We start from the raw sequence: 15,436 nt of genomic DNA on the forward strand, positions 1-15,436 counted from the left end.
GGAAGCGGAGGTGGTGGCGGCTATGGACGCGGAGAAGGCCTTTGACCGGGTAGAGTGGGAGTATCTTTGGGAATTGTTGCGGAGGTTTGGGTTCGGGGAGGGGTTCATCAGCTGGGTCAGGCTGCTATATAGAGCCCCGGTGGCGAGTGTGGCTATGAATCGGCGGAGGTCGGAGTACTTTCGGCTGTACCGGGGGACGAGGCAGGGGTGCCCCCTGTCCCCCTTGTTGTTTGCACTGGCAATTGAGCCTCTGGCCATGGCACTGAGGAGTCCAGGAAATGGAGGGGACTGGTCCGGAGGGGGAGAGGAACACCGGGTGTCGTTGTATGCTGACGACCTGTTGCTGTATGTGGCAGATCCAGTGGAGGGGATGGCGGAGGTCATGCGGATCCTAAGGGAGTTTGGGGACTTTTCGGGGTATAATCTCAACGTAGGGAAGAGTGAGCTCTTTGTGGTGCATTCAGGGGACCAGGGAAGGGGGATAGGCGAGCTACCGCTGAAGAGGGCGGAAAGGAGCTTTCGGTACCATGGGATCCAAGTAGCTAGGAGTTGGGGGGCCCTGCACAAGCTCAATTTGACGCGGTTGGTGGAGCAGATGGAGGAGGATTTTAAAAGATTGGATATGCTGCCACTCTCACTAGCGGGTAGGGAGCAGTCGGTCAAAATGAAGGTCCTCCCGAGGTTTCTCTTTGTGTTCCAGTGCCTTCCCATTATGATCCCCAAGGCCTTTTTCAAATGGGTAAGTAGGAGCATCATGGGTTTTGTGTGGGCGAATAAGACCCCGAGGGTGAAGAGTGTGTTTCTGGAGCGTGGCGCTGCTGAATTTGTGGGGCTATTATTGGGCAGCCAATGCGGCGATGATCCGAATGTGGGTAATGGAGGGGGCGGCGTGGAAGAGGCTAGAGATGGCGTCCTGTGTGGGCATAAGCCTGAGGGCGCTGGTGACTACTGCCGCTCTCGCCGACAAAGTACACCACGTGTCCGGTGGTAGCGGCGACGCTGAAGATCTGGGGGCAGTGGAGGTGACACAGGAGCGAGGTGGGATTTGGTCCCTGATTCGGGAGAATCATCGGTTCGTCCCGGGAAGGCTGGATGGGGGGTTTCGGAGCTGGCATCGGGCAGGGATTAGAAGAATGGGGGACCTGTTCATCGATGGGGCGTTTGCGAGCCTAGGGGCGCTAGAGGAGAAGTTTGGGCTAACCCCGGGAAACGCTTTCAGGTACATGCAAGTGAGGGCGTTTGTGAGGCGGCAGGTGAGGGAATTCCCGCTGCTCCCGGCACAGGGGATTCAGGACAGGGTGATTTCGGGTTTATGGGTTGGAGAAGGCAAAGTTTCGGCGATTTACCAGGAGCTGAAGGAGGCGGCCTCGGTGGAGGAGTTAAAGGGCAAGTGGGAGGAGGGGCTGGGGGAGGAGATAGATGAGGGCCTGTGGGCTGATGCCCTGAGTAGGGTTAATTCTTCCTCCTCTTGCGCCAGGCTCAGCCTAATACAGTTCAAAGTTACTCACAGAGTGCATATGACAGCGGCGAGGTTGAGTAGGCTCTTTGGGGTGGAGGACAGATGTGGGAGGTGCTCGGGAAGCCCGGCAAATCACGTCCATATGTTCTGGTCGTGCCCGGCACTGGATGGGTTTTGGAGGGGTTTTGCGAGGACTATGTCCAAGGCGGTGAATGCCCAGGTCAAGCCGAGCTGGGGATTAGCATTATTTGGGGTAACGGACGAGCCGGGAGTGCAGGAGGCGAAAGAGGCCGGTATTCTGGCCTTTGCGTCCCTGGTAGCCCGGCGGAGGATTTTGCTATTCTGGAAAGATGCGAAGCCCCCTTCATGGCAGGGTTCATCAAGCTGGAGAGGATAAAGTTTGCCTTGCGAGGGTCTGTGCAGGGGTCCCTCAGGCGGTGGCAACCGTTCCTAGACTAACTCGCGGAGCGTTAGGAGGAGGTCAGCTGCAGCAGCTGCAGCCCAGGGGCAGGTGGGGGGGTGGGGGGGTTTCTTTGGGGGGGGGGGGGGCGTTTGGGTGGGTGGGGGGGGGGTTCCCTATTGGTGCTTTTAAATGTCATATGGGGGGTTATTGTATATGGGGGAAATCCAATGTATAATTTTTTTATTGTTGTGTTCTTGGTTCTTTCTTTTTGTTGGGGGGGTTGTTGAAAATCTGTTGAAAAATTTGAATAAATATATATATTTTTAAAACACTGCTGTCTCACGGCGCCGAGGTCCCAGGTTCGATCCCGGCCCTGGGTCACTGTCCGTGTGGAGTTTGCACATTCTCCCAGTGTTTGTGTGGGTTTTGCCCCCACAACCCAAAGATGTGCAGGGTAGGTGGATTGACCATGCTAAATTGCCCCTTAAAATAAGCCCGGCCCTTGTAGCGACAAATTCACCCCTTTTAATTATACGATTCTGAATAGTTTTGGAGCCAAAGCAAGTTGTTATATAAATACTCATTTGAGCAGATGTTATTTGAAAGTAAATGGCAGGATACCTAAAGGATGATGAGCATAATCAGGCCATTGGATGTAACTCGGAACAGGTCTCATGGAAGTCTAAACAAGAAAGGAAATATAAAACATTAGATGATGTTCTTACAAGTTTAGAATGCACTTTTGGAAATTCTACATCCATTAAAATTCTCCTTTCTAGTTGATGTTAAAAATCAACACTCTTATCAAGTTACATACTATTCAAATTTCATTGCTTGCTACAACTGGAGTTAGTAAATTCAACAATGGTCCATTGCAAAATAAGTTTCATTTTACCATTTGGCTCATCCCTACACTAGTTGCATATTAACTTTGTACAGGTGCTGGGCATTAACTGGGGATTCACATGAACCTCTAGAAGTAGACACTGTCTATAACGCAGTTTGTTGGATTAGGTTTATGCTTGAAATATGTCATTCTGTAAATGAATATGAAAGATTGTAAAGATTAGCTCCAGTCATATTCTTCACCAACTGGTTTTCTCAAACAGAACAGCCTACACCACCTTTCTTCAAATAACAGACTTATAAAGGCATCAGGTGGGTATTACAGAGAAACCTGCTGCATGGTGATATTTATATACAGTGATATGCATCATAGTAATAATCTTTATTGTCACAAGTAGGCATACATTAACACTGCAACAAAGTTACTGTGAAAAGCCCCTCGTCACCACATTCCGGCGCCTATTCGAGTACACTGAGGGAGAATTCAGAATGTCCAAATTACCTAACACCACCAACAAGCAACTGAGAAATGACACATCTTACCAACAACCCTGGTTAAGAAAGTTCAAACACTCAGCAAACTTTGATTTCCACTGGCGACCGTATCTAAATGGGGTCTTAACTGGGCTAAATTATGAGAACAAATATCCAGACTCATTTTCAATAGGACCAACGCTCATTTTGTAAACTTGTTTCCTTGTTAAATGTTTGTAAAAACTCTTACTGTCTGTTTTTATATTTCCAGCTAGCTCTCTCTAGAACTCAATTTTCTCCTCCTTATTAACCTTTTATTTTACCACTTTGCTGTTCCTTATATTCTATCCAATCTTCTGATCTGCCATCTGACTTTGCACAATTATATGCTTTAAGTTTGATACCAAATTTTACCTTCCTGGTTCACCAAGACTTTTTCTTAATCGTTAGAATGGATCTATTCTGTACATTCTGAAATATCCACTTAAATGTTTGTCACTGCATCTCTATTAACCTATCCCTTAAACTAATTTGCCAATTCACTTTAGCCAGCTCAACTTTCATGACCTCTTACTTGCCCTCATTTACGTTTAAAAACAGAGTACCAGACCCACTCCTCTCTCCCTCAAACTGAATGTAAAATTCAAGTATATTATGGTCACTGCCACCTGGGGGCGCCATCACCATGAGATCCTTAATTACTCCCAGCTTATTTCATAATATAGCCTGCTCTTTGGTTGGTTCCAGAACATGCCGTTCTAAGAAACTATCCCAAATATTTTTAGAAAAGAATGGTAAAATTGTGCAGTCAACATGAATTTATGAAAGGGAAATCACGTTTAACAAACTTGGAGTTTTTTGAGGATATTATTTGTAGCATTGATAAAGAGGATATGATAGCCTTTGGATATTCAGAAGGATTTTGATGTGGTCCTACATAGGAGGTTAGTAAATAAAATTAGCGCGCGCAGAATTGGGCGAAATATGCTAGTGTGGATTGAGAATTGGTTAACAGAGAGTAGGAACAAATGGATCATTCTCAGGAGGCAGTAGTGGGTACAGCAATGATCATTCCTAGGGCCACAGCTGATCACAATCTATATAAATGATATGGATGTGGAGACAAATTGTAATACTTCCAAATTTGATGCAACCAAATTGTGAGGAGGCTTCAAGAGTACTTGGACACCTACGTGAATGGCTCGAACACGGCAGATGGAATGTATTTTTAATTTCATATTTTTATTCAAGTTTTTAATATTTTAACTACACAACATAACAAAGCAAAAACACAAACCCCCAACACGTCCCCCCTCAAGCCCCAATAACCTAGAACAAAAACCCACTTTGCCCCCCTCCCCCTTAATAGCGGACAGTAACTAGCACTTTAAAATGTAATACAAACAAACTCCATCTCTTGTGGAACCCCTCAGTTGCCCCCTCAAAACAAATTTGACCTTCCCCAAAAACAGGAACTCCAACCGATTCCCCCAGCCACACCGAGGCACAGGGTGGAGAAGTAGGGGCAGCACGGTAGCATTGTGGATAGCACAATTGCTTCACAGCTCCAGGGTCCCAGGTTCGATTCTGGCTTCGGTCACTGTCTGTGCGGAGTCTGCACATCCTCCCCGTGTGTGCGTGGGTTTCCTCCGGGTGCTCCGGTTGCCTCCCACAGTCCAAAGATGTGCAGGTTAGGTGGATTGGCCATGATAAATTGCCCTCAGTGTCCAAAATTGCCCAGGCCCGCAGGGCGACTTCGTTCCACTTTTTAACCTCAAAGCGCGTCGTGCTGTTGGTGGAACTCGGAGCCACCCATTTCACTCATGATAAAAACAGAAAGTGCTGGAAAGAAACAGAGTTAATGATTCAAGTCCATTTTGACTCTCTTTCTCGCTCCACAGATGCTGCCAAACTGGGTTTTTCCAACACTTTCCACTTTTATTCCAGGTCTCCAGCATCCGCAGTATTTTGCAATAATCTCTTCTACCTTGCATTATAAGAATTTATAAACGGCATTCAACATACCAATGGATAATGCGGCCTCAGTTTGCCAGTGTATCGATAACCGGGCCAGGGGTCTGTATTGATTTCATCTTTCTCAGATTTGGAGCATTCTTCTTTGGCCTTTTCATTTTCTGTAGTGGAAAATAAATTATAATTTAGTTCATTGATCTGCCACAGTACCTGCTATGAAGTATTTCAGAATCATTTTCCACGCCAGTCTCATTTACAAAATCATGTTTTAGTAAACATAAATACCAGCCTTTGCACCTTTGTCGTGGGGTTTAAAGCACTTCTAGCCCAAATATGGCCTCTATTATCCTGATGTTTAGTCCATCAGTGTTGTAAAGATTGAGAAAAGGGAGCCATCTCGTGTTGTCTATCTGACATGTGCAGAGGCCGAGTCTGGTTACATAGAATTTACAGTGCAGTCAGAGGCCATTCGGCCCATCGGGTCTGCACCGGCCCTTGGAAAGAGCACCCTACTTCAGACCACACCTCTTCCCTAACCCCGTAACCCTGCCTAAACATTTTGGACATTAAGGGCAATTTAGCACCTAACCTGCACATCTTTGGGCTATGGGAGGAAACCGGAGCACCCGGAGGAAACCCACGCAGACACGGGGAGAGCGTGCAGACTCTGCACAGACAGTGACCCAAGCCGCAAATCGAACCTGGGGCCCTGGTGCTGCGAAGCAACATTGCTAACCACTGTGCTACCGTGCCGCACCCAGGAGGTTGGATGACTGTGAAAGGACCTTGAAGCATTCAAATTCCTGAAGCTGGTCACTAAGTTAATCCTTAAAAATTTCCAAAAATTCCAAGAATAGGAAGAGAGTGCAGTTGAACACGTGGCTGCAGGAATGGTGTAGGAGGGAGGGCTTCAGGTATTTGGATAATTGGAGCGCATTCTGGGGAAGGTGGGACCTCTACAAGCAGGACGGGTTGCATCTGAACCAGAGGGGCACCAATATCCTGGTAGGGAGGTTTTCTAGTACTCTTCAAGAGGGTTTAAACTAATTTGGCAGGGGAATGGGAACCGGATTTGTAGTCCAGCAACTAAGGTAGCCGATATTCAGGACGCCAAAATGTGTAGTGAGGCAGTGGGGAAGGAAACACTGACAAAGGAGAGTACTTGCAGGCCAGGAGATGGGTTGAAGTGTGTATACTTCAATGCAAGAAGAATCAGGAATAAGGTGGATGAACTTAAGGTGTGGATCGGTACTTGGGACTACGATGTGGTGGCCATCACGGAAACTTGGATAGAAGATGGGCAGAAATGGTTGTTGGAGGTCCCTGGTTATAGATGTTTCAATAAGATTAGGGAGGGTGGTAATAGAGGTGGGGGGGGTGGCATTGTTAATTAGAGATAGTATAACAGCTGCAGAAAGGCAGTTCGAGGAGTATCTGCCTACTGAGGTAGTATGGGTTGAAGTCAGAAATAGGAAAGGAGCAGTCACCTTGTTGGGAGTTTTCTATAGGCCCCCCAATGGTAGCAGACTTGTGGAGGAACAGATTGGGAAACAGATTTTGGAAAGGTGCAGAAGTCACAGGGTAGTAGTCATGGGTGACTTTAACTTCCCAAACATTGAGTGGAAACTCTTTAGATCAAATAGTTTGGATGGGGTTGTGTTTGTGCAGTGTGTCCAGGAAGCTTTTCTAACACAGTATGTAGATTGTCTGACCAGAGGGGAGGCCATATTGGATTTGGTACTTGGTAATGAACCAGGGCAAGTGATAGATTTGTTAGTGGGGGAGCATTTTGGAGATAGTGACCACAATTCTGTGACTTTCACTTTAGTAATGGAGAGGGATAGGTGCGTGCAAAAGGGCAAGGTTTACAATTGGGGGAAGGGTAAATGCGATGTTGTCAGACAAGAATTGAAGTGCATAATAGGAACATAGGCTGTCAGGGAAGGACACAAGTGAAATGTGGAACTTGTTCAAGGAACAGGTACTACGTGTCCTTGATATGTATGTCCCTGTCAGGCAGGGAAGAGATGGTCGAGTGAGGGAACCATGGTTGACAAGAGGTTGAATGTCTTGTTAAGAGGAAGAAGGAGACTTATGTAAGGCTGAGGAAACAAGGTTGAGACAGGGCGCTGGAGGGATACAAGATAGCCAGGGGGGAACTGAAGAATGGGATTAGGAGAGCTAAGAGAGGGCATGAAAAATCCTTGACGGGTAGGATCAAGGAAAACCCCAAGGCCTTTTACACATCTGTGAGAAATATGAGAATGACTAGAGCGAGGGTAGGTCCGATCAAGGACAGTAGCGGGAGATTGTGTATTGAGTCTGAAGAGATAGGAGAGGTCTTGAACGAGTACTTTTCTTCAGTATTTACAAATGAGAGGGGCCATATTGTTGGAGAGGACAGTGTGAAACAGACTGGTAAGTTCGAGGAAATACCTGTTAGGAAGGAAGATGTGTTAGGCATTTTGAAAAACTTGAGGATAAACAAGTCCCCCGGGCCTGACGGGATATATCCAAGGATTCTATGGGAAGCAAGCGATGAAATTGCAGAGCCGTTGGCAATGATCTTTTCGACCTCACTGTGAACAGGGGTGGTACCAGGGGATTGGAGAGTGGCGAATGTCGTGCCCCTGTTCAAAAAAGGGAATAGGGATAACCCTGGGAATTACAGGCCAGTTAGTCTTACTTCAGTGCTAGGCAAAGTAATGGAAAGGGTACTGAGGGATAGGATTTCTGAGTATCTGGAAAGTCACTGCTTGATTATGGATAGTCAGCACGGATTTGTGAGGGGTAGGTCTTGCCTTACAAGTCTTATTGAATTCTTTGAGGAGGTGACCAAGCATGTGGATGAAGGTAAAGCAGTGGATGTAGTGTACATGGATTTTAGTAAGGCATTTGATAAGGTTCCCCATGGTAGGCTTATGCAGAAAGTAAGGAGGCATGGGATAGTGGGAAATCTGGCCAGTTGGATAACGAACTGGCTAACCGATAGAAGTCAAAGAGTGGTGGTGGATGGCAAATACTCAGCCTGGATCCCAGTTACCAGTGGCGTACCGCAGGGATCAGTTCTGGGTTCTCTGCTGTTTGTGATTTTCATTAATGACTTGGATGAGGGCGTTGAAGGGTGGGTCAGTAAATTTGCAGACGATACGAAGATTGGTGGAGTTGTGGATAGTGAGGAGGGCTGTTGTCGGCTGCAAAGAGACATAGATAGGATGCAGAGCTGGGCTGAGAAGTGGCAGATGGAGTTTAACCCTGAAAAGTGTGAGGTTGTCCATTTTGGAAGGACAAATATGAATGCGGAATACAGGTTAACGGTAGGGTTCTTGGCAATGTGGAGGAGCAGAGAGATCTTGGGGTCTATGTTCATACATCTTTGAAAGTTGCCACTCAAGTGGATAGAGCTGTGAAGAAGGCCTATGGTGTGCTAACGTTCATTAACAGAGGGATTGAATTTAAGAGCCGTGAGGTGATGATGCAGCTGTACAAAACCTTGGTAAGGCCACATTTGGAGTACTGTGTACAGTTCTGGTCGCCTCATTTTAGGAAGGATGTGGAAGCTTTGGAAAAGGTGCAACGGAGATTTACCAGGATGTTGCCTGGAATGGAGAGTAGGTCTTACGAGGAAAGGTTGAGGGTGCTAGGCCTTTTCTCATTAGAACGGAGAAGGATGAGGGGCGACTTGATAGAGGTTTATAAGATGATCAGGGGAATAGATAGAGTAGACAGTCAGAGACTTTTTCCCCGGATGGAACAAACCATTACTCAGGGGACATAAATTTAAGGTGAATGGTGGAAGATATAGGGGGGGATGTCAGAGGTAGGTTCTTTACCCAGAGAGTAGTGGGGGCATGGAATGCACTGCCTGTGAAAGTAATTGAGTCGGAAACATTAGGGACCTTCAAGCAGCTATTGGATAGATACATGGATTACGGTAGAATGATATACTGTAGATTAATTTGTTCTTAAGGGCAGCACGGTAGCATTGTGGATAGCACAATTGCTTCACAGCTCCAAGGTCCCAGGTTCGATTCCGGCTTGGGTTGCTGTCTGTGCAGAGTCTGCACGTTCTCCCCGTGTGTGCGTGGGTTTCCTCCGGGTGCTCCGGTTTCCTCCCACAGTCCAAAGATGTGCAGGTTAGGTGGATTGGCCATGATAAATTGCCCTCAATGTCCAAAATTGCCCTTAGTGTTGGGTGGGGTTACTGGGTTATGGGGATAGGGTAGAGGTGTTGACCTTGGGTAGGGTGCTCTTTCCAAGAGCCGGTGCAGACTCGATGGGCTGAATGGCCTCCTTCTGCACTGTAAATTCTATGATAATCTATGATTAATCTAGGATAAAGGTTCGGCACAACATCGTGGGCCGAAGGGCCTGTTCTGTGCTGGATTTTTCGATGTTCTATGACACAGCAGCAATGGACAAAAGTGCAGAGGAGAAAGAGTAAAGGGACAGATGGGGCTATTTAACACAGAGGGTGGTGGTGGCTGCCTGGAATGGACTGTCCAGGATTGGGGAAGGAGGTGATTGAATGAACGACACCACAAAGTTTGAATGACACCACAAGTTTTAAAGAAATTGGGCAAGCACTTGGTGAGAAATAACAAAAGGGAGGTGGATAGCAAGACAAACGCAGAAATAACAAAAAGGAGGTAGATAGCGAGACAAATGCAGAAATAACAACAGGGAGGTAGATAGCGAGATAAATGCAGAAATAACAACAGGGAGGTAGATATCGAGACAAACGCAAAATGCTACAGATGCTGGAAACCGGAAATCAGAACAGAAAATGCTTGAAATACTCAATGCTGCCCGTCTAAACTACAATCTTCTACACTTCCTGGGTCCGTATCCCTCTATTCCCATCCTATTCATGTATTTGTCAAGATGCCCCTTAAATGTCACTATCGTCCCTGCTTCCACCACCTCCTCCGGCAGCGAGTTCTAGGCACCCACTACCCTCTGTGTAAAAAAACTTGCCTCGTACATAGAACATAGACTACAGCGCAGTACAGGCCCTTCGGCCCACGATGTTGCACCGAAACAAAAGCCATCTAACCTACACTATAACATTATCATCCATATGTTTATCCAATAAACTTTTAAATGCCCTCAATGTTGGCGAGTTCACTACTGTAGCAGGTAGGGCATTCCACGGCCTCACTACTCTTTGCGTAAAGAACCTACCCCTGACCTCTGTCCTATATCTATTACCCCTCAGTTTAAGGCTATGTCCCCTCATGCTAGCCATTTCCATCCGCGGTAGAAGGCTCTCACTGTCCACCCTATCTAACCCTCTGATCATTTTGTATGCCTCTATTAAGTCTCCTCTTAACCTTCTTCTCTCTAACGAAAACAACCTCAAGTCCATCAGCCTTTGCTCATAAGATTTTCCCTCCATACCAGGCAACATCCTGGTAAATCTCCTCTGCACCCGTTCCAAAGCCTCCACGTCCTTCCTATAATGCGGTGACCAGAACTGTACGCAATACACCAAATGCGGCCGTACCAGAGTTCTGTACAGCTGCAACATGACCTCCTGACTCCGGAACTCAATCCCTCTACCAATAAAAGCCAACACTCCATAGGCCTTCTTCACCACCCTATCAACCTGGGTGGCAACTTTCAGGGATCTATGTACATGGACACCTAGATCCCTCTGCTCATCCACACTTTCAAGAACTTTTCCATTAGCCAAATATTCCACATTCCTGTTTTTCCTTCCAAAGTGAATCACCTCACACTTCTCTACATTAAACTCCATTTGCCACCTCTCAGCCCAGCACTGCAGCTTATCTATATCCCTCTGTAACCTGCTACTTCCTTCCACACTATCGACAACACCACCGACTTTAGTATCGTCTGCAAATTTACTCACTCACCCTTCTGCGCCTTCCTCTAGGTCATTGATAAAAATGACAAACAGCAACGGCCCCAGAACAGATCCTTGTGGTACTCCACTTGTGACAGAACTCCATTCTGAACATTTCCCATCAACCACCACCCTCTGTCTTCTTTCAGCTAGCCAATTTCTGATCCACATCTCTAAATCACCCTCAATCCCCAGCCTCCGTATTTTCTGCAATAGCCTACCGTGGGGAACCTTATCAAACGCTTTGCTGAAATCCATATACACCACATCAACTGCTCTACCCTCGTCTACCTGTTCAGTCACCTTCTCAAAGAACTCGATAAGGTTTGTGAGGCATGACCTACCCTTCACAAAGCCATGCTGACTATCCCTGATCATATTATTCCTATCTAGATGATTATAAATCTTGTCTCTTATACTCCCCTCCAAGACTTTACCCACTACAGACGTGAGGCTCACCGGTCTATAGTTGCCAGGGTTGTCTCTGCTCCCCTTTTTGAACAAAGGGACCACATTTGCTATCCTCCAGTCCTCTGGCACTATTCCTGTATCCAATGATGACATAAAAATCAAAGCCAATGGTCCAGCAATCTCTTCCCTGGCCTCCCAGAGAATCCTAGGATAAATCCCATCAGGTCCCGGGACTTATCTATTTTCAGCCTGTCCAGAATTGCCAACACCTCTTCCCTACGTACCTCAATGCCATCTAATCTATTTACCTGGAGCTCAGTATTCTCCTCCACAACATTATCTTTTTCCTGAGTGAATACTGACGAAAAATATTCATTTAGTATCTCGCCTATCTCTTCAGACTACACACAATTTCCCATCCCTGTCCTTGACTGGTCCTACTCTTTCCCTAGTCATTAGCTTATTCCTGACATACCTATAGAAAGCTTTTGGGTTTTCCTTGATCCTTCCTGCCAAATACTTCTCATGTCCCCTCCTTGCTCGTCTTAGCTCTCTCTTTAGATCCTTCCTCGCTACCTTGTAACTATCCATCGCCCCAACTGAAACTTCACACCTCATCTTCACATAGGCCTTCTTCTTCCTCTTAACAAGAGATTCCACTTCTTTGGTAAACCACGGTTCCCTCACTCGGCACCTTCCTCCCTGCCTGACCGGTACATACTTATCAAGAACACGCAGTAGCTGATCCTTGAACAAGCTCCACTTATCCAGTGTGTCCAACACTTGCAGCCTACTTCTCCACCTTATCCCCCCCCCAAGTCACGTCTAATGGCATCATAATTTCCCTTCCCCCAGCTATAACTCTTGCCCTGCGGTGTATACTTATCCCTTTCCATCCTTAACGTAAACGTCACCGAATTGTGGTCACTGTCCCCAAAGTGCTCACCTACCTCCAAATCCAACACCTGGCCTGGTTCATTACCCAAAACCAAATCCAATGTGGCCTCGCCTCTTGTTGGCCTGTCAACAAACTGTGTCAGGAAACCCTCCTGCACACACTGTACAAAAAACGACCCATCTAATGTACTCGAACTATATCTTTTCCAGTCAATATTTGGAAAGTTAAAGTCTCCCATAATAACTACCCTGTTACTTTCGCTCTTATCCAGGATCATCCTCGCCATCCTTTCCTCTACATCCCTAGAACTATTTGGAGGCCTATAGAAGACTCCCAACAGTGCGACCTCTCCTTTCATGTTTCTAACCTCAGCCCATACTACCTCGGAAGATGAGTCCCCATCTAGCATCCTCTCCGCCACCGTAATACTGCTCTTCACTAGCAGCGCCACACCTCCCCCTCTTTTGCCTCCTTCTCTGAGCTTACTAAAACACCTAAACCCCGGAACCTGCAACATCCATTCCTGTCCCTGCTCTATCCATGTCTCCGAAATGGCCACAACATCGAAGTCCCAGGTACCAACCCATGCTGCCAGTTCCCCTACCTTATTTCGTATACTCCTGGCATTGAAGTAGACACACTTCAAACCACCTACCTGAACACTGGCCCCCTCCTGCGACGTCAAATCTGAGCTCCTGACCTCTATACTCTCATTCTCCCTTACCCTAAAACTACAATCCAGGTTCCCATGCCCCTGCTGCATTAGTTTAAACCCCCCCAAAGAGCATCTACTCTAAACCTTGCCCCTCGCACCTTAAACCTATGCCCCCTAGTAATTGACCCCTCTACCCTGGGGAAAAGCCTCTGACTATCCACTCTGTCTATGCCCCTCATCATTATGAAGACCTCTATCAGGTCGCCCCTCAACCTCCGTCGTTCCAGTGAGGACAAACCAAGTTTATTCAACCGCTCCTCATAGCTAATGCCCTCCATACCAGGCAACATCCTGGTACATCTCTTCTGCACCCTCTCTAACGCCTCCACATCCTTCTGGTAGTGTGGCGACCAGAATTGAACACTATACTCCTAGTGTGGCCTAACTAAGGTTCTATACAGCTGCAACATGACTTGCCAATTCTTATACTCAATGCCCTGGCCAAAGAAGGCACTGAGGGAAATGTGGCACTGGGAGAGACTCTATCTTTCAGACAAGACATTAAACCAAGGCCACCTTCCCTCTCAGGTGAATGTGAAATCCCAAGGCCACTATTTCCAAGAAACGCTCGGGCATTCTCTTTGGTGTACTGGGACCAATGTTTATCCTTCAACCAACATGACTGTGGGAGGAAATCGGAGCACCCGGAGGAAACCCACACAGACACGGGGAGAACGTGCAGATTCCGCACAGTGACCAAAGCCGGGAATCAAACCTGGGACCCTGGAGCTGTGAAGCAACTGTGCTAACCACTGTGCTACCATGCTGCCCAGAGCATTACCCTGGGTTTCTGGTTTACTAGTCCAGTGACAATACCACTATGCCACCGCCTTCCAGTTGTTATGTTCTGTACCTGTTCAGGTGTGATTTGTTGCTGCAGTGAAAACATGCATCAATTGATGCAAACGTACCAAATGTTTACACACTTTTAAAATATACAACTACCATAGGATATATAATGGATGTGGTTTTTAGTCAAGATGCACTACAGTAGTAAAAAGCTATTGAAGCGTTATCCTTAACCACATTACAATAGAATAAAAGCTCACATTTATACAGCGCCTTTTATTTTTAAAAATAAATTTGAGTACCCAATTCATTTTTTCCAATTAAGGGGCAATTTAGCGTGGCCAATCCATCTACCCTGCACATCTTTTGGGTTGTGGGGGTGAGACCCACGCAAACACGGGGAGAATGTGCAAACTCCACACGGACAGTGACCCAGAGCCAGGATCGAACCTGGGACCTCGGCGCCGTGAGGCAGCTGTGCTACGCACTGCGCCACCGTGCTGCCCTTACAGCACCTTTCATGACAATAATATGTCACATGTGTCTACAGTCAACAGAGTACTTCTGATAATGTTGGCAATGTAAGAAACACGGCAGCCAATTTGTGCACAGCAAGCACCCACAAACAGCGAGATAACGACCAGATGATCAATTTTTTGCGGTGTTGATTAAGGGATAAATGTTGGTCTGAGGATAACAAGGGGAACTTCCCTAGACTTGTCTGAAATAGTGCCAGCGATCTTTAACCTCACCCGAGAAAGGAGACAGGCCCTCAGTTTAACATCTCATCCCAAAGATGGCACCTCTGACAGTGCAACGCTCCCTCAGCACTGCACTGGAATGTCAATCTACTTTCTGTGTTCAAGTCCCTGGAGTGGGATTTAGAGCTGAAAGTGTTACTCACAGTTGTGGCAGATTATCACATGCCTATGGCCACTGTCACATTCATCCCTCCACCCCCAAATGAAGTACTTACTGGCTTTCTTATGGAGAAGCTTATGAGTTGACCAACTTCCTTTGAAGCATTCCTGCAAAAAGATAAGTTTGACAAAAAAATGAATTTAACACGTAAACAGAAGCAAAAATGTTTTACATATGTGTGAGTGTGTGCATATACTGCCATTACATTTTGAAATGCAAAATAAACAGTAACATCCCAATGTCATATTATCTCAAGTTGTAGTGCGGATTAGTAACTCCCAGACTCATTTCCCAGGCTATGCTGGGAATCAAACCTTAACAGCCAAATCTTTGCACGTCTGAATCAATTTCCGAATTCAGTCTTTCAGCCATTCCTTGCCAATTACAGCTCTGATCAGCAGCTCTGATCAACCCGTCTCATTGCAGGTGAAATAATTTCACTTCACCATTGAATTTTTAGAATGCATCCACTCATGCCCTCTTCAAATACAGTTCCAATGATGGTCCCCATTTGAAAACCCGAATGACCATTTCATATATATTTGTTGCCTTAGCCTAATAACTGCTCAGTGAGCGACCTTTTAAGATCCAAACAGAGGCAGTTTCCCCCCAAATTGTGTTTAATATTACAGGTCACTCAAGGAGTAATTTGTGGAGATTAGACAACTCTCAGGATA

General features: G+C 46.4%; 1 protein-coding gene across 1 annotated transcript in view; it reads right to left on the minus strand.

Moving 5' to 3' along the window:
• The window catches only part of metap1 (methionyl aminopeptidase 1), a 79,682-nt gene that overhangs the window by 45,404 nt on the left and 18,842 nt on the right, over positions 1–15,436 (minus strand). The window contains exons 2-4 of the mRNA XM_072495285.1: positions 14,815–14,866; positions 5,208–5,317; positions 2,484–2,544 (exon numbers count right to left, since the gene is read on the minus strand). Of these exons, the coding sequence (XP_072351386.1) occupies positions 2,484–2,544; positions 5,208–5,317; positions 14,815–14,866 (223 nt within the window). The remainder of the gene's footprint in view (positions 1–2,483; positions 2,545–5,207; positions 5,318–14,814; positions 14,867–15,436) is intronic.

This window comes from Scyliorhinus torazame, chromosome 3 (assembly GCF_047496885.1).
Source record: "Scyliorhinus torazame isolate Kashiwa2021f chromosome 3, sScyTor2.1, whole genome shotgun sequence".
In the NCBI taxonomy this organism is placed as follows: Eukaryota; Metazoa; Chordata; class Chondrichthyes; order Carcharhiniformes; family Scyliorhinidae; genus Scyliorhinus; species Scyliorhinus torazame.